General features: G+C 39.1%; 1 protein-coding gene across 1 annotated transcript in view; it reads right to left on the reverse strand.

The window, feature by feature from the left end:
• The window catches only part of smchd1 (structural maintenance of chromosomes flexible hinge domain containing 1), a 459542-nt gene that overhangs the window by 179111 nt on the left and 260400 nt on the right, over positions 1-20031 (reverse strand). The window contains exons 25-27 of the mRNA XM_039754843.1: positions 16970-17197; positions 14768-14916; positions 14594-14682 (exon numbers count right to left, since the gene is read on the reverse strand). Coding sequence (XP_039610777.1) covers positions 14594-14682; positions 14768-14916; positions 16970-17197 — 466 coding nt within the window. The remainder of the gene's footprint in view (positions 1-14593; positions 14683-14767; positions 14917-16969; positions 17198-20031) is intronic.

Consider the following 20031-nt stretch of genomic DNA (forward strand, 5'->3'; position numbering starts at 1 on the left):
CAAGGAATAAGCAGATTTTATAAACTGGCTGCTATGCCATGATCTTAAAGCATTGTGTTCTGCTTTTTAAAAATACAACCACAATAATGGTGAAATGGACTATACGTGAACAGAAAACATGAAAGATAAAATATACGTGAGATGATAAAAAACTAAAAGGTAATTTAAGTCTAAAGTGTTGTGAATCTGTCAACTTGTTTTGTACTGTGCCAATTCATAGTAATAAGTTAGCTCATAAATACAACAAGTGGGGTAAGTGTTATATTTCAGGGAAGCTTATTAGGGTTTTCTATTAAATAAAAATATGTATTTTAATGTATTCTTGTTTATCATGATTTTGAAGAGTGGCAACATGATGTAAGTTGATAAGACTTGCAAGTAAGAATTTCAATGTACTAAGTACATAACGATACAAGACCTGTCCAAAAAAAAGCCAACTTATTAATATGCTAACAACTTAATCAGACTTGTTTCCTTCAAAGTATTCCCTGTCCTATATATATATATATATATATATATATATATATATATATATATATATATATATATATATATTTATACATACATACACTGCTCTCAATATTTTTTCCATTTCTGTAACAAGCTGAAGCATGGAGCAGCTGTGTCTCATACATGCATGTAGCTTTTCGCAAACACCAGCAGGTGGTGGAAGCTTAGAGTCGATGGTCTCCTAATGATTCAGCCGAACATGGAAAGCATCGAAGCTACTGTAGAAAGGGAGAAAAATTAACTTGGCGCTAAATGCAAGTTCCATCTGTTCTTTGCCCATCGAGGGCATATTTTATATGATGTATGCCCTGCAGCATGTACAGATTGGATTTTCGTCCGACAATACAGACAGCTTCACCTAACAGTTAATTCTAGAGTTGGTCAGGAAAATATGCAAATTGGAGGACCACATTAGGAACCTAATATCAATTAGACAAGCCAAAAATTGCATTGACTCGGTTTTCCCAGACAATTTGGCTATTTCTGATTCACCTTCAGTCTCTCCAGGTCCCACTGCAGTCAAAGCGCAAACAAAATCAGCAGTACCAATTCAGCCACAGGGCAAGTGGGTAACAGTAACATGGGGGTCTGAGAAGGCAACATTTAGTCCCTTGGTACCCAGTTCACCAATTCGGACCTAGAACAGATTCTCAGCATTCAGCAGTGTGCCTTAGCTCATTATTGATGATTCCTAAGTGTAGAACGCTAGAAATCCAAACTATGTTAAACCAGAAGTAAATGATAAATGCCTCCCGGGGTGATGATTTCTGACATAGATGCCCAATTGGATCATGTCACCCACAATGAAGTATCTAGCTTACTGCTGCATGCTGGCACTAACAATATTTATTTAGAGCAATCTGAGGTATAACAGAGGAACTTCATCTTTTAAGAAAATGTCAGAATTTAAGTGTATCTGGCTCCTTACTAAGATTATATAAAGGCGTTGTGGTGTGAAATTTTTCATACAAGTTGATACATATTTTCTATTTCTTTACTTGTAACTTAGGCAAAACAATGCAATATTAGTATTTCATTAGTGAGAAGCATTCATGTTTACTGCTTAGGACTAAGTCAGGATAGTGAATTTTATAACAAGGTTGGGGGAAGTGCCTCAAACAAGTTTGGCAAATGTTTCTCTGAAGGATTATCTCAGTCAGCCCCCACAGGAAAGCCAGAGTGCCTAGCTGGCAAGCTTCACCTTAACACATGGTTTTGGGGGCAGGAGTGAATGTATTCTCTGCCCCATTGGTCTGAAATATGGCAGTATGGAATTGGCTTTTATCAGAAGCCTTTAACTCTTTTAGGGCGGATGTTGACTTTTGTCGACAGGAGGGGTTGAGGCGCATGTCGACTAAAGTCGATATCCAGGGATAGAGGGCGATAATCAGTTGTTAATGGTGACAAATCTCACTGTCGCATCACAGGCATTCCCTCTGTGCTTGGAGGAATGCTAGACTCGTTGACTCGGCAACTAATCCTTGCGTGTGCGTGAGTTGCGAAATGTAAACAATGGCAAGATGGCATCGACATGTGACAAGGGAGCGAAGCGAGTGCAGAAAAGAAAACACTCGGCAGACAATGTTTTGCGTATTGAGTCGGACTCTGATTTTTCAGAATCGGATTTTATTGACAGTGATCAGGAGATCGAGCAGGAGAGTGAGAAGATGGCATCAGCTGAACAAACACCAGTCGATGGCGCGCCTGCGGATCTGCTGCCAGTTGAGCACCTTCGCGCAGCCGATACATCTACGGCAAGGTTCGCGTGGGATAAATACACAGACATTGATCCGTTGAGAGCCGATCTGGCTAATGGACTTCACAAGACGGCATGGCTTGCTATTGGACACGACAGATCACCAGCTGCTGTACTTCAGGCTGCTCTCTCCTGATGCTGCTTTTCAGCTACCGTCAGACGAGACAAACAAGTAGGCAGAGAAATTTTTTGAATCGCGGACTACGTTTGCATCACATTCTCGTTTTTCAAAGTGTAAACCCATAACAAAAGACGAGATGCAGTGGTATTACAAATAGAGATGGGACAGAACTGGTGATATAACTTCAGGGAGCATTGGTCCAAACGTGCTTTGTTCCCTGGTGGCTTTGGACAGGTTATGCAGCATGGTGCTGCTGCAAAGTTTTATTCACTTCTGTAATAAACAGAAGCAAATCCCATGGGGTAAGCCAGGCTATAATGCCATGCATAAAGTTCATAAAGTTTCAGAAGATGAAAAGAGGTGACAATATGGTTTTCATGCGGGCAAAAAACTTGGTGGCAGTGGAATGGCACGATGGCAAAAGGGTGACTTGTCTCTCTACAGTACACACTAACAATATATGTGAGAAAGTGCAGAAACAGACAATTGAAAAGTAGGCAACAAAGCAACGCGTATTGTAAGCAGTGCAATGTGGCAATGACTGAAATTGGCTGCTTTGAGCGAGATCAGACTTTGCAGGACTTTGCTGTGTAAAATGTATGTGATATGTATGTGAAATCATAGAGTATGCAGGGTCATACAACATGCAAGACAGTAACATTTGTCAAAAGTAAATATTTTTTGTTGATTTGATATGTTAAACAATTGCTTTGTGTTCTTTTTTAAAAAAAAATGTTAGTTTTTGGAAAAATATTCAGCCCTGGGAGATAAGAAACAAAAAAAAAAAATAGACCTAAAAGAGTTAAGTACCATGGCACCCTATTGGCTATAGGGGCTGGACAGAAAATCTACAAATTTGCTTGCTTTACCCCCATTTACCATCTGACAACATGAACTGAAAAGGACAAAACAATGAAGAGCACAGCTCGACAGCCATATTGAGACAGGTATGAGGCCTTTTCTGAAGAAAACTAACCAAAAATTAGGACTTAACTAGAGACATTTTAAGTAACTAACAAGTCTGTGTGCCATCTGAAACTACACATCACCATTTATCATGCTGTATGGTTGCCAATATTCAAATGTACTTTGTATATGGTTATTATTTATGAATATTACCAATAATATGTTATTTAAAGTTTAATTTAACTCCTGCTTGTCTTTTACTATAACTAATTGCCTGAAGTCATAGATATAGAAGGGAAGGTAGGGAGAAGTTATATGGTACAATATCTTATAAAACAGTGGTAATTCTGTGAGATTTGAGACATTCTGACAAAGGCTACAAATTAATAATACAAAAGGGGAAAGCAGAGTAATATATTACTCTACCAAGACAACACAAAAGAGAATCCAATTTACAGCAGATTGCGTTCCCTTCACTGCTGGCTAGAAATCTGGTGTGCAAATAAAAGCATAGCCTTTGCAAACAGTTAGGATGATTTTTGGGAAAGGCCTGGATCATTCAAGTGAGATGGTATTCATCTTAACTGGAGGGGATCTTTTGTATCATCCCAAAATATGGTAGCATCCAGGCCGCAGTCTTATTTTAAATCACATTTCGTTCTTTATCCCACCTGTAACTTTCCTGTAGTTGTTACCCATAATCCCTATTGTGCAGCATCCTATAAATTTAGTCTTGATGCAAACCTTAAAAATAAGGTGTATAATTAGACCAAGCAATAAAACCAGACCCTCCACCAGGGGCAACTCTAATAGTAAATAAGTTCAAATTAAAACAAAAATATATCATCATTTCAGAAAGAACTATGTAGTTTTAAATGCTGCTTATTAAACATCCATTCTCTTAGATGTAAAGCTGTCTTGGTAAATGATATATTAAGTACAAAATCTGATTTGTGTCTTCTCACTGAAGCCTAGCTTAGTAAATCTGACTGGCTCAGATGGAAGCACATTCCTTCATAAATCTAGAAAATTCTGGTGAAGCAGGTAGCCTTGGAAAAATTCACTGTGACAAAATGCAAGTCACTTCTAAAAATGTAGTTGACTCCACATCCTTTGAGATATTCATTTTAAATATTAAAACAGATTTCAACACAATTATAGTGCTAGTCTACAGACCACAAGAGCCATATTCATTGTTCATGACTGACTTTGGCAACCTTTTATCTGATTTGGCTATGAATTATGATCATATAGTTTTGATGGATTTTAATGTACACATTGATGAAGAAGCTGACACTTTAGCAAATGTTTTACTTATTTGTTAAATTCAGTGGGATTTTATCAGATTGTCAAAGGTCTAATTCATAATCATAACCACACATCAGATTTAATTATAACTTTCAAAGTTGAAATTCAAAATTTAAATATTACTACACTAAATTAAGCTATTTCTGATCACTACTTAATTATATTTGTTTCTGACCTTCCTAATACACTCACAGATTAAGACAGACAGTGTGACATCTAGATTGTAATTCTGCTACAAAAATTATAGAAACTGTACTTTGAGTAAGTCATGTGTAATTTTGGAAAACCATTTAGAACACAGTTAACTTCAAATGTAAACATGGAAAGCAATTTAGATCAATGAATATCAAACTATAATATGACCTTGAGAGATGCTCTGGGCACAGTGGCTCCCCTAAGTGATCAAAGCAATATAGAAATTCTCCCTGGTTTAATGAGAATGCTCAAGTTCTTAAATTAGAGTGTTGAAAACTAGAGTGCAGAGAACAACAAAGCTGAAGGTCTTTCAAACTGCAAGGACAGAGTGTTAAAAAATTAAATAAAAAGCTTTCTTTAAAGCTTGCTCAGACTACTATTCTAAAATAGGTAACAACAATACTAATTCTCATGCATTGTTTAGAACAGTGGCTGATTTAACAAATGGGAATGGGAATGCAGATCTAAAGTAAAAAATATCAGCAGAAATTAGTAGTACAGATTTTAGGAACTTCTTTAATGAGAAAATTAAAAATATAAGATCCCAGATCTCAATTGCAGTGCAAACTGCATAGTAGCTTGACAGACTCTATCTCGCCTTGCTTTCTACACTTTAGAAATTTTAATCCTGCAACAGGACACCAAGTCTTAACTTTAATTTCTAAAATAAAACCTACTACTTGCTCCCTAGATCCAATGCCAACAAAACTAGTAAAAAGTGCAACAGATTTTTTTGCAACACATATTCTTAACATTATTGATGGTTCATTATTGCATGGCACAGTACTTGATGTACTGAAGTTGTCAGTCATTAAACCATTACTTAAAAAGTCAGACCTAGACCTTCAGTCTCGATCAAAAGTTTAAGATCACTTGAAAAATGGCAAAAAATCATATTTTGCATGATTGGATCTTAACAAGGTTCCAAGTAGAGCTTCAACATGCAACAAGAAGAAATGGGAGTGAGACTAAACGATTTTTGAGCATACAATTTAATGAAAACAACGATTAAACTGAAACAGGCTGTTTTACAGCTGATCAAAAGTTTAGGACCACACCTCCAAAAAAACCCGTAAACCCCCCCAAAACAGAAATCAAACTTCCAAACTCCAGTATTGAGTAGCTCTACCTTTATTGTTGATCACTTCAAAAATTCGTTGCGGCATGCTTGATGCAAGCGTTTCCATGAGGTGAGTGGGAACATTTCTCCAAGTGGTGAAGACGGCTGCACAATGGGCATCTACTGCCTGGAACTGTTGTCCATTTTTGTAAACTTCCCTTGCCATCCATCCCCAAAGGTTCTCAATTGGATTTAGATCAGGGGAACAAGCAGGATGGGCCAAAAGAGTGATGTTATTCTCCTGGAAGAAGTCCCTTGTCCTGCGGATATTGTGTACTGTAGCGTTGTGCTGTTGAAAAACCCAGTCGTTACCACACAGACGAGGGCCCTCAGTCACGAGGAATGCTCTCTGCAACATAGCCATTGTTCCACTGAAGGAAAAAGCACCCCAGATCATTATGAATGATCTTTATTGTCATTGTCACAGGTACAACGAAACTGGAAGATGTCTCTGGTCAGTGCATTATCACATATATAAAAAAAAACGAGTAGAATATAAACAAACATTATAAACAAACATTCAGTAGTGCAAATTATCACATCTATAAAAAAAAACGAGTGAATCTAAAAAAACATTGTAGACAAACATTCAGTAGTGCAAATTGCACAAGTCAGTGCATAATTCATATAGCTGTTATGTGACCATTATCTGGTTTTAGTGGCATTGAGACGTGCTATTGCAGTTGGGGAAAAACTATGTTTGAGTCTATTTGTCCTTGCATGTATTGCTCTATACCGTTTGCCTGACGGCAGCAGTTCGAATAGGGAGTGTCCAGGGTGTGAGGTGTCCTTTATGATGTTATGGGCTTTTTTGAGGCAGCGGGAGCTGTGTAGATCTTCTAGTGTGAGGAGAGGGCAGCCGATGATCCTTTGGGCAGCGTTTATGACTCCCTGAAGTGCTTTCCTCTGAGCCACTGTGCAGCCAGCGTACCATATGCATATGCAGTATGTTAGGATACTTTCTATAGAGGCTCTGTAGAAGGACACCAGCAGTCTCTGTGTGATTGTATTCCTCCTGAGTACTCTCAGGAAGTACAGTCTCTGTTGGGTCTTTTTCAGCAGCTCAGAGGTGTTCACACTCCAGGATAGGCTTTCCTCTATGTTGACTCCCAAGAACCGGAAGTCTGCCACCCTCTCCACACAGCCACCGCTGATGATTAGTGGTTGGAATTCTGTCTTGTTTCTTCTGTAGTCTATTATGAGTTCTTTGGTCTTTTTAGTGTTTAGGAGGAGGTTGTTATCCTTGCACCAAGAAGACAGCTGCTCCACCTCATCTCTGTAGGCAGACTCGTCTCCCCCAGATATAAGCCCCACCACGGTAGTGTCATCTGCAAATTTCACAATGGTGTTGCTCTGGTGGGCGGGGGTTCAGTCGTGTGTGTAGAGAGAGTAGAGCAGTGGGCTAAGCACACAGCCCTGAGGTGACCCAGTGCTGAGGCTTAGGGTTGGTGATGTGCGACGGCCCACTCTCACTCTCTGTCTGCGGCCAGTGAGGAAGCTGTTGATCCATCTGCAGGTGCTGTGAGGAATCCCCAGGTTTTTTAGGTTGACATCCAGTTTGCAGGGAAGAATGGTATTGAATGCAGAGCTGTAGTCTACAAAAAGCATGCGTACATAGCTTCCTTGCCTCTCCAGGTGTGTTGCGACGGCATGGTGTGCTATGGCTATGGCGTCCTTAGTAGATCGGTTCGCTCTGTAAGCAAACTGGTGGGGGTCAAGGCTGCGGGGTAGGGCTGCTGTAATGTGATAACAGACCAGCTTCTCAAAACACTTCGTCGCCACTGGGGTGAGTGCCACTGGTCGATCGTCGTTAAGGCTGGAGATGTGAGGTTTCTTGGGCAAGGGTATTATGGTGGAGGTCTTGAGGCAGGGTGGGACAGTCGACTGTGCAAGGGATTGGTTGAAGATCCTGGTGAAGATCTCAGCCAGCTGGTCTGCGCAATCCCTCAGTACATGTCCTGGTACGCCATCAGGACCAGCCGCCTTCCTCGGGTTTACGGCCCGCAGGGTGCGCCTCACTTCATGTTCCTCCACAGTGATGATGGTACTACAGTGGGCTGTGTGGTGTTGCCGTGCCTCTAAAGTAACCGGTGCAGTGACCTCAAAACGGGTGAAGAAGATGTTCAGCTACTCCGCCAGTGCTAGATCACCTTCAGCAGCGCCTAGGTTGGTCTTGTAGTTCGTCAGCTTCTGGACACCCTGCCACACAAGCCGGCTGTTCTTGCTTTCTAGGTGGTTCTCAATTCTCCTCCTGTAATCTGCCTTGGCCTCCCTGATGCCTCTTTTCAGGTTGGCTCTCGCCATACTGTAGTGGTCCCTGTTACCGGACCTGAAGGCGTTATTCCTCTCCTTTAACAGCTGTCGGACTTCTAGGGTCATCCAGGGCTTTTGGTTGGGGTAAGCCCGGATATGTTTGTCCACTGTGACAGTGTCAATGCAGTGTTTGATGTAACTGAGGACACTGTCCGTGAATATTTCCAGGTCTTGATGTTCGAAGATGTTCCAGTTGGTTTTATCAAAGCAATCCTGCAGCTGTTGAGAGGCACCCTCTGGCCATGTAGTAACAGTCTTTGTGATGGCCGACGTGATTTTCCTGATGGTGGCATATACAGGAATTAGGAGCAGGGACAAATGGTCAGACTGGCCCAGGTGTGGTAGAGGTCTGGCCCTGTAGCCCTTCTTGATGTTTGAGTAAACTTTGTCCAGAGTGTTATCACCCCTAGTGGCACACTTTTACATGCTGGTGGAAATTAGGGATTACTGTTTTTAAATCTGCATGATTAAAATCCCCAGGTATGATGTGTACAGCGTCCGGGTATTTGCTCAGTTTGTTGCTAATATTTGTATGCAGAAGTGTTATCGCCACATTAGCATCTGGTGGTATGTAAACAGCTGTTATTATGATGACGGTGAATTCCCTTGGAAGGTAGATGGGCCTGCATTTAACAGTCAGATATTCTATGTCCGGTGAACAGTGACGGTTTGCGATCACTGTGTTAGTACACCAACTGTTATTCACATACAAGCAGATTCCCCCTCCTTTTCTCTTACCGGAGTCCTGGCGCTGTGCGGTGTAACCTGCTAGCTCAATAGCCGAGTCCGGAATGGTTTGATGCAGCCAGGACTCGGTGATCAGAAGGATGCATGAGTCTTTGATGTGGTTATTCGCTGTTATTTGTAACCTTAGCTCGTCCATCTTGTTCGCCAGGGATCTGGCATTCGAGAGGAATAGACTAGGGAACGGAGATCTAAGTGGCTGCCTCCTTAGCCTGGTTAGCGCGCCAGCCCGGCAGCCTCGCTTCCTCCTTCTCTCTCAAAGCCGCCTGCGCTTCCTCCTCGCTGGGATAGTAATCCACGGAGCGCCCGGTCTCCTCGCTATTTCCTCCGGTATTTTGTGCAAGCGGATAAATTCGATAGTCACACTCACACGGTAACTCACTCCAATCTTAAGGAGATCATTTCGGCTGAAGATGTTATTCGCTTGACTGACTGTACACAAAACAAAGCACAAGACGTACAAAAACAAAAACATCCAAACACAACACCGACTAGTGGGACACCGAGCTGCTGCAACTACGTGCGCCGCCATATTTCGTAGCCTATTTTTTTTTTTTTTTTTGATTATGGTGCCCCCTCCAATGTGGCGTGAGAAAACATCTCAGGTGGGATCTGCTTGTCATGCCAGTAACGTTGGAAACCATCAGGACCATCAAGGTTAAATTTTTTCTCATCAGAGAATAAAACTTTCTTCCACCTTTGAATGTCCCATGTTTGGTGCTCTCTTGCAAAGTCCAAACGAGCAGTTCTGTGGCGTTCAAGGAGACCAGGTCTTTGAAGACGTTTTTTGTTTTTGAAGCCCTTCAGTCTCAGATGCCGTCTGATGGTTATGGGGCTGCAGTCAGCACCAGTAACGGCCTTAATTTGGGTCGAGGATCGTCCAGTGTCTTGACGGACAGCCAATTGGATCCTCCGGCTCAGTGCTGGTGAAATTTTTTTGGTTCTTCCACTTTTTTGTTCCATAACCCTCAGGATCATTTAAGAAATTCCAAATGACTGTCTTACTGCGTCCCACCTCAGCAGCGATGGCGCGCTGTGAGAGACCCTGCTTATGCAGTTCAACAACCCGACCACGTTCAAAAAGGGAGAGTTTTTTGCCTTTGCCATCAGAACGTGTGACTACCTGACAGAAAATGACAATGAATCCACATCTTTGCACAGATTTGGCCTTTTAAAGGCATGTGGTCCTAAAATTTTGATCAGCTGTAAAACAGCCTGTTTCAATTTAATCGTTATTTTCAATTAATTGAATGCTCAAAAATATTTTGTCTCACTCCCATTTCTTCTTGTTGCATGTTGAAGCTCTACTTGGAACCTTGTTAAGATCCAACCATGCAAAATATGATTTTTTGAAGTGGTCTTAAACTTTTTGATCGGGACTGTATATATACTTAATTATAGACCCAAATCAAACTTACCCTCTCTCTCTAAAATAATTGAAAAAGTAGTTGCCAATCAGCTTCACTCACACCATACGAATCACAATTTATTTGAAAAAATCCAGTCTGGCTTCTACACTGGTCATAGTTCAGAAACGTAACTGATGTGTGTTGCTAACGACATTCTCATATCCTCTGATGAAGGAAACTCCACTGTAATTATGCTGTTAAACCTAAGCACAGAGTTTGATACCACTGACCATTCTATTTTACTAAACAGACTGGAAAATGACATTGGGCTCTTGGGCAATGTCCTTATCTGGTTTATTTGTTATTTATCAAATTGATTCCAGTATGTGCAGAAATGTGTTGACAGTATTTCATCATCATACACATAAGTGAGAGTTATAGTGCCCCGCAAGACTCAAGTACTGGGACCTTTACTGTTTTCACTTTACATGTTTCCACTGGGATCTATCAGTAGAAAACAGAACATTAATTTTCACTCCTACAAAGATGACACCCAGTTATACCCTTCGTTTAAACTAAATGAAGTTTCTCCAATTTAACCTTTGATTAGTTGTGCTACTGAATTAACACTAGAATTCCTGAAGCCTACGAAATAACTTGTAATCCCGGCCCACCTTAAATCCCTTCGCACCTCTCCATTCAGCATCTTTTATGTAAATGTGTTGATTAGCACAAGCAGCTGCTATCACAGCCCCCCACCGCCACAGAATGGGCAAAAAGCTCTCCCAGCTCAAGCCTTGTTTAGAAAGTGAGGTACCTGGATCTGTACAGGGTAAATAATATATTGTTATTTGGAACATATGCATTTCGTGTGTGTTCTGTGTCTAGAAAGATCAATGACAAAGTGTATAATGTGTTTAGACTGAAGTCCAAATATCAAATAAACACTTTCACAAAGGTACAAGTATAACAAAACATGTGCGCTTTTACTCACAAATATAACCGAAGAAAAAGAAATCGGGTTGGAGTACAACGTTGGAACAACTGCTTTGGTAGTACAGCAGTAAGAACTGCTAACTTATAATCAATAGGTCGATGGGTTCGATCCTGGCCGCTTTCCAGAATTAACGTTTTGTGTAGTGAGCTGCACGTATTGTTACTATTATACAATAAAAACATACATTTGATTTGAGTCTGTAATAGCCGATGTAAATGTATGGTACTTGTAAAGGTTAGCGTTTTTTTCATTAGTTTAATTATCCCAGTCACGTTCACACATTCCCCACGATCTGACACTGATGTTTTCAAATAAAGACGTACTATAACATAGGTGAACTCAGATGAGGATGAGCGTTCTACATCTGAGAAAGAGAACAGAAGCCCTCCCCACAAGAAATGTCCACTCACATGTAAGAACAACACAGCTGCACCAGGCATAAGGGCGAAAGATGGCACTGTTTGGATGCAGCAACAGGTCGAGTGTCATCCTGCCCAACACGTGTCCTTCCAAAAAAAAAATAAAAAAAATAAAAAGCACGGCTTACAGAGCTTGCCAATGTATCATGCAAAGTCTTGTTTGTAAATATGTTTCGTGATGGTCTTTATATAAACGAATGTTATTTACCTTGATTTATTTACATATCTACCTACAGCGTAGAGTCACAAGTAAACTGCAGAGCTTCCTGTGTTTGATCAACACGGGCATGCTCACAAAGTACATATGTACTGAAGAGACTTTAGCTACAGGTGGAAGCTCCTGTTGCACCCAACACAACTGTGTTTGATCTTATTCAGGAAAGGATCCCAGTCACCACACAGGAGAAAGACTTTACGAGACTAAGGTCATAAAGCTTATGAAACCATTTCTGGACAATGGGAGAACCGTATCAACAGTTGGGTGGAGCTTCCACCTGCAGCTAATGTCACTTCAGTACACATGTACTTTGTGAGCATGCCCGTGTCGATCAAACACTGGAAGCTCTGCAGTCTACTTGTGACTTTATACTGTAGGAAGATAAATAAATAAATCAAGGTAAATAACATTCGATGTGGCTTTTATACAAGTAACATATAAATGTTTCTTATGTAAGGACCATCACAAACATAATTGCAAACAGGGCTTTGCACGATACCTTGGTGAACTTTGTAAGCTATGCTGTTTCGTTGACGGACAGGTAAGGGGCAGACTGACTGGCAGGATGACACCTGACCTGCTGCTGCATCCAAATGGTGTCATCTTTTGCCTTTACGCCTGGTGCAGCTGCGTTGTTCTTATATGTGAGTGGACGTTTCTTGCAGGGGAGGGCTTCCATTTTCTTTCTCTGATGTAGAATCCTTATCTGAGTTCACCTCTGATATAGCATGTCTTTATTTGAAAATAGCAGTTTCAGATCGGGGGGAGCTTGAATGCAACTGAGAGAATAAAACAATGGAAAAAAAAAACACTAACCTTCATATATTATATTGTACCTTTTGTTAAAAGTGTTTATTTGATATTAGGACTTCAGACTTCACAGATTATACATTTCATGTTAAAATTTTATTGTTAGTTCTAAAACATTAAGAAAGAAAGTTTGTCTTTTAGGTTATGTGATCCACATTTCTTGCATTTCATGTCATTGTACACTTACATAGATCTTTGTAGACACGGAACACACATAAAATGTATGTGTTCCAATTAACAATACATTGTTTACCCAATACAGCTCCAGGTACCATACTCCCAAATAAACAAGGCTCAAACTGTGAGAGCTTTTTGTCCTTTCTGCGGCGGTGGGGGATGGGATAGCAGGCTGCTTATGCTAATCGACATATTTATAAAACCAAAGACGCTGAATAGAGAGGTGTGAAGGGATTTAAGGTGGTTTGGGATTACTTGTTCTTTCGTAGGCATCAGGGATTCTTGTGTTAAAAGTAGAGGATGGATGAGAACTACTTGTCTTTAAACACAGATTACAGAGAGATGTTAATTATTGGAGGGAATGACTGAATCAGCCCACAATCTAGGCTTTATCTTTGACACAAGCATGTCATTTAACGTGCACATTACAAAACTGTCCAAAATAACTTTCTTGCATCTGAAAAATGTTGGGAAATTACGGCGTTTTCTAAATATCCAGGACACTGAGAAATTAATTCAATTTATTCATGTATTTATTTCTAGTAATGTTGACTACTGCAATTTGATGTTCACTGGATGTTCATATTGTTCTTTATAATGCTTAATGTTAATGTAAAATGCTGCTGCAAGAAATATTACAAGGAAAAAAAAAACAGAACACACAACTCCAGTTCTTAAATCCTTGAACTGGTTTCCAGTTAAGTTTAGGGCAGATTTCAAAATCCTACTTTTAATGTCTAAAGCTTTAAATGATCAAGGTCCGCCTTAATTATCTGAACTTATTACTTACAAACCAGAACGCACAATAAGATTTTAAGATGCCAGTCTAGTATGATTTGAAGGATGAATAAAATAACAGTGGGAGGTTGAGCTTTCAGTTGCAGGGCCCCTAAACTGTAGGATGGTCTGCATGCTACTGTAAGAGGTGCCCCTTCAGTCTCAAGCTTTCAAATACCGGTTGAAGACACATTACTTCAGTTTAGCATATCTAGACTAGAGCTGCTGATTCAATCTCATTCAATCTCAAACAAGAAAAAAAATTAATTCTCTCTAAGAGGACATGGCCAAAACGTCTTTAAACCAGCAAGAATTCATTAATATAATTTTAGAATAAACATGTGATGTCTATGATATGCTATTTGTTCTATTATATTCAAAAAGTTAGATGGTTCTTTTCTGCTAGGGTGGGAATTAAATCTTGTTTTAATTTTCATGTGCATTTCGATTTTTTAATATTTTTCCTGGATTGATATTTAAGTTATTATTATTTGTTTGATCGAGTATTAAACCATTGTCGGAGACCCTAACGTGACATGAGACGAAAAGAAAGAAGTTCCCCATGCTCATCAAAAGAGTGTGCACAAAATTTAGTAACTTCGTATTGCTCATGAACAAGAGAAAGTTTTGTGTATGCATGAAAGTTTAATCACCTTACATGCTCCACTCCATTGTAATTTTGTTTTTTGTTCATTCCAGACACATTTAATTAAGCTGATTTAAGTGAAATATACATGTACAGGTGCAGCAGCTGAACTTATGTTCATACTATTTCAGAATTATGTAACCCTTGCTCTATAAACAATGTGTAATACAGTATTAGGTTTTATTCATATAAAGGCACTACTTTAGTAAAAAGTGTTAATATACTTACAAATTTCACCCTTCAACTCTTCACCCATTTTAATAGTGCTGACACCTTTTAAAGAAGACTTCAAATATTTAGGCTCATCTGGAAGTGGCCTAAAACCAAGAACAGTAAAAATTGTATTTTGTAACCATATATTTAAAAAATATCCATTACATTGAATAATTGTTTAATACATACTTCACAGTAAAAGCACTTTCCAAAGAAACATGATCATCTTGAAATGAAACCTGGCAGTAACGAACATCCTTCACCGATGTGGAAACTTTTATGTCTGGAAGTGATCCTTGAAGTAGGAGATCCTTTTTAATTTTGGGGGTCCAGTTAACCTAAGGGAAAAAAAACAAAAAAACATTTAGATACACTATGTTTGATTTCACAAAATTCTTACTACAGGATACAACTGTGTAACTTGTAGAAATGGAAAACTGGCATTTTAAAAGTATTACAAAGGGGGCACTTACCTTGTGGTCTTTGTGTGGGTACAAATGCCCCATTTAAGTCATTCAGAAGGAACATTAAACCAAGGTCTTAACTCTCAGTGGTCATCCTAGGCATCTTTTGAAAAGATCTGGGTGTTTCCCAATGTCCTGGCTGAAATGCCTACCACAGCCTAGTCAATCTGGTCCCCTTAATCATTCCCTGTCCCTTATTGTCTTAACAATTTTTCTCACCCCATTACCACCTAAGGGCCGGTTAATACTTCACGCTCAAAATGCGTACGCATTATAGCTGCCACGCATTTCCAGCATTCATTTGATGTGTCCTTTGTGCACGTCCTTAGAAATTAGTGCGACTCGTGCATCAGTTGCAGTACCAGCAAAAAATCGGGGGCACAGTGTGATCAAGTGACATCAGAGTCTTTGTTTACTATCAATATGACAGCAAGCAGCTTTACAGATCTTACAGGATCAATGTTTGATAAATGGTTCGATGTGGTAAAGCAAATCATCCAACTTACATGCTAACATACAAAGGTATTTGTGTTGGTTTTCTTCATGTATTTCTCACATATCCAATACAAGCACTGCATATTCCCCATCGTATAGACACAATACATACAATCTTTTTTTTTTGTTGCACCTTTGCAATATCAGAATGTTTGGGCCACAGATAAAAAAAAAAAGTCTGTTTTTGATTAAAGTGGAAATTTTGACTTTAATCTCATAGTTTGCCATTAAAGTAGACCGTTGTAAACGCCATCTTAAAATCAATCCATTTGTTAATCGCTACGTGCTTCTGGGGTTTCCTTCTACGATGACAGCAGAGGCAGGCAGCAAATGCCACACAGAAAACATTATTAGATTTATACTTGATAGACTTTAATGATGTGTTAAAAGGCGTATGTTACATTTCACAGATAAATCGTTAACTTAATTTAAATAATACTCTTAATAATTACATATGTAGGAATGGCACGGTGGCGGAACACATCCAAGGTGTTCCCTGCCTGGAGTTACATGTTTTCCTGGTGGATTTAAAGAGTGTGCTCCGGTTCCCTTCCTAGGACATGCAGGTTTGAGGATTTGGTGATGGTAAAATGACACTAGTGTATGTGTGTGCTTGTATTCACCTTGCAATGAGCGGATGCATTGTCCAGGGATTGTTTCTGCCACACACTTGATACTAGCTGGAATGGCGCTTGCCTGGATTGATGGATATAATAATTAAATATCCACCCTTTCAGAGATATTGTGGCAAGGTGTCCTGGTAATTAAATGGATGTTTCAGGCATTTCACAACACAGCAAATCCAAACATTTTCACACCATGATGATATCTCGCACTGCCACCTGGTGGTACCCTCCAGATTTACATAAAGTAAGTATGCAAGCATAAACAGTACACTACTTGCGTTGCAGTAGCTTCCAAAGGTGCATGAGTCATGTTAAGTATAAACCTAGCCTAAGAGCTGATGTGTGGTGTGCATACTGGAGCATGTATGGCTGCTTTAGCATCATCCAGGTGGACACTACATTTTGGTGGTATTTGAGGTGATTCCTCATTATCTATGTAAATTGCTTTGAGAAGTTTACCAAAGTGGTATATAAATGTAATTAGTTAATTACTTAACTATTACTGTCTTATACTTCTAAGTCTGTGGAAGCCCTCTGAGGTCCTCTTCACTCAAATGCAATGCTTATGAATAAACTAAAATAAAACCGAGACCAATCAAGCATTCTTTAAATATAAAGTAAAAGAGTCTAGGTTTACCTATAATATTTATCATAAGTACTTTTTAAGTTTTTATCTTAAACATTGAAATACTATTTGTTTTTACTTTTGGTTTTATTTAATTAATTCATTATTATAAACACTGTGCATAATAAAGCTCCTTTTATCTTTTTTTTATAAATGCAGTCACAGGAAAATAATCACATACCTTAATCTTTTCGGCCAGGGAAGGTGTAATTGCAATTTCTCGGTCTCCTTCATCAAACATCTTGAAGATAACATTTTTGATGGAGTCTCCTGCTGTCCAACAAATTTCATCATCGTGCATAATCTGAATGGGTTTGTCTCCACTAAGACTAAAGACTTCCAATTTAGCAACACGTTTACTTGGAAGAATATTAATAGTCTTCTCTACTGCAGCAACATTCACACAACTCTGGAACAAAGACAGAATAAACCAGACACATTTTTTCCTTTGAAAAACCCAAGTTAAAAGACTAAAATTTTGTGTGAGAACAGGGTTTGGCAGTTCCCCTCTCCCTTTTAAATATTTGAAGGTCTCAGACCCTAGGTTAGAGTATGTAGGCTTATGCTCTAATAGAAGTATTTAAGCACCTTTACTGAGTATGTTGGTAAGTAAATGAGTAAATAATAACAAAATGCCTCAGTTATTTGGCTCAAATAGGTCTCAGACAAGACTGTGTAAGGAGTCCATGCCACCTTATGTTCAATGTAAAAGGGAAAACAAAAAGGATAAAGAATATGCAAAAAAACAGAAAATATGATTATTAAACAATAAACAGAAAATAGAAAACTTAATTATATAAAAAGTAACTGCTTAAATAATGTAGATAATCAAAAATATTAACAAGATTAACAGAACAATTTTACAAATACTAAATTTAAAATTGTATTACTTGTAAATTAAATTAATAAAACCAGAAAAAATGCCTCGGTACTCGTACTGTGTATCATGTCTTTTTCCAAGCAACAAACCAATTGAACTGCAAGTTTAGAACTAGGCAGAATATACAAATTTTTGTAGAATTGTAGAATGACAGGAAGCAAATCATTAAGTGACTGAAATCTTCTTCTAAAGCAAAAGGTTGGAAGAGTACTATACAGTCATGTGAAAACATTAGGACACCCTTTGAAAGCATGTGGTTTTTTGTAACATTTTTAATAAATGGTTATTTCATCTCCGTTTCAACAATACAGAGAGATTAAAGTAATCCAACTAAACAAAGAAAACTGAAGAAAAGTCTTTTCAAGATCTTCTGTAAATGTCATTCTACAAAAATGCCTATTCTAACTGAGGAAAAAGATAGGACACCCTCACATGTATTCCCTCTTAAATTGGCTCAGATCTCACACAGGTATATCACACCAGGTGCACATAATTAGTAGATCGTTACTCTGCATGTTGAATGAGGCTTGCCCTATTTAAACCTCAAACATTTAGTTTGGTGTGCTCCTGACTGTTGAAGTGAGAGTGAGCACCATGGTGAGAACAAAAGAGCTGTCAGAGGACTTCAGAAAAAAGATTGTAGCAGCCTATGAGTCTGGGAAGGGATTTAAAAGATCTCAAAGATTTTGAAATCAGCCATTCCACTGTCCGGAAGATAGTCTACAAGTGAAGGGCTTTCAAAACAACTGCCAACATGCCCAGGACTGGTCGCCCCAGCAAGTTCACCCCAAGAGCAGACCGCAAGATGCTAAAAGAGGTCTCCAAAAACCCTAAAGTGTCATCTCGAGAACTACAGCAGGCTCTGGCTACTGTTGATGTAGAAGTACATGCCTCTACAATCAGAAAGAGACTGTACAAGTTTAACTTGCATGGGAGGTGTGCAAGGAGGAAACCTTTGCTTTCCAAGAGAAACATCGAGGCCAGACTGACATTTGCCAGAGATAAAGTTGACAAAGACCAGGACTTCTGGAATAATGTTCTTTGGACAGATGAGTCCAAAATTGAATTATTTGGACACAACAGCAGAGGACATGTTTGGCGTAAACCAAACACAGCATTCCAAGAAAAGAACCTCATACCAACTGTGAAGCATGGAGGTGGAAGTGTCATGGTTTGGGGCTGCTTTGCTGCAGCAGGACCTGGTCAGCTCACCATCATAGAATCCACGATGAATTCTACTGTGTATCAGAAGGTGCTTGAAGAACATGTGAGACCATCAGTTAGAAAATTAAAGCTGAAGCGGAACTGGACCATGCAACATGACAATGACCCAAAACATACTAGTAAATCAACCAAAGATTGGCTGAAAAAGAAGAAATGGAGAGTCCTGGAATGGCCAAGTCAAAGTCCAGATTTGAATCCCATTGAGATGCTGTGGGGTGACTTGAAAAGGGCTGTACGTGCAAGAAACCCCTCAAACATCTCACAGCTGAAAAAGTTCTGCATTGAGGAGTGGGGTAAAATTTCCTCAGACCGATGTCGAAGACTGGTAGATGGCTACAAGAACCGTCTCACTGCAGTTATTTCAGCCAAAGGAGGTAACACTCGCTATTAGGGGCAAGGGTGTCCTATCTTTTTCCTCAGTTAGAATAGGCATTTTTGTAGAATGACATTTACAGAAGATCTTGAAAAGACTTTTCTTCAGTTTTCTTTGTTTAGTTGGATTACTTTAATCTCTCTGTATTGTTGAAACGGAGATGAAATAACCATTTATTAAAAATGTTACAAAAAACCACATGCTTTCAAAGGGTGTCCTAATGTTTTCACATGACTGTATATCCTGGTCGAAAAATATTGGACAATTGTTTTTTGCTGAAGAAATGAAGATGTCAGCTATGAAGAAGAATCCTGGTCATAAGCATAGCGCTTGTGTACTACTCCGGTTTCCCTATGTGCATGACATTACTGTTTGCACAGGGTTATTCTAGGTACAAATTTTATTTTAAAAAAGCTGCTTCTGACTAACGGAACTTCAGGCAAACACTGTGTGGAGATGCTGTGAGAAATGTTTACAGGTTGTATGTTAAGTAAAGAAGAAATAGACAATAGAGTACTTATGCCAACAAAGAGGAAAATTTTATATAAAAATAATTACAGATAACTTTTCCTTATCTGAAAATACAACTATGTCAACTCCTAATATGAGGGAATTGACAATATATTATACATGAGAATTAACAATTGTATGCACCTAATTGCTCCTAAACGTGAGATCCCAAGTTACTCCTGTTTAATGCTGAAACCAATAAGAATCTATTGCAGCAAACAAAAGCTGGTGTCTCATTAATGGGAAATGAGTACAA

Source organism: Polypterus senegalus, chromosome 5 (genome assembly GCF_016835505.1).
Source record: "Polypterus senegalus isolate Bchr_013 chromosome 5, ASM1683550v1, whole genome shotgun sequence".
NCBI classification, from domain to species: Eukaryota; Metazoa; Chordata; class Cladistia; order Polypteriformes; family Polypteridae; genus Polypterus; species Polypterus senegalus.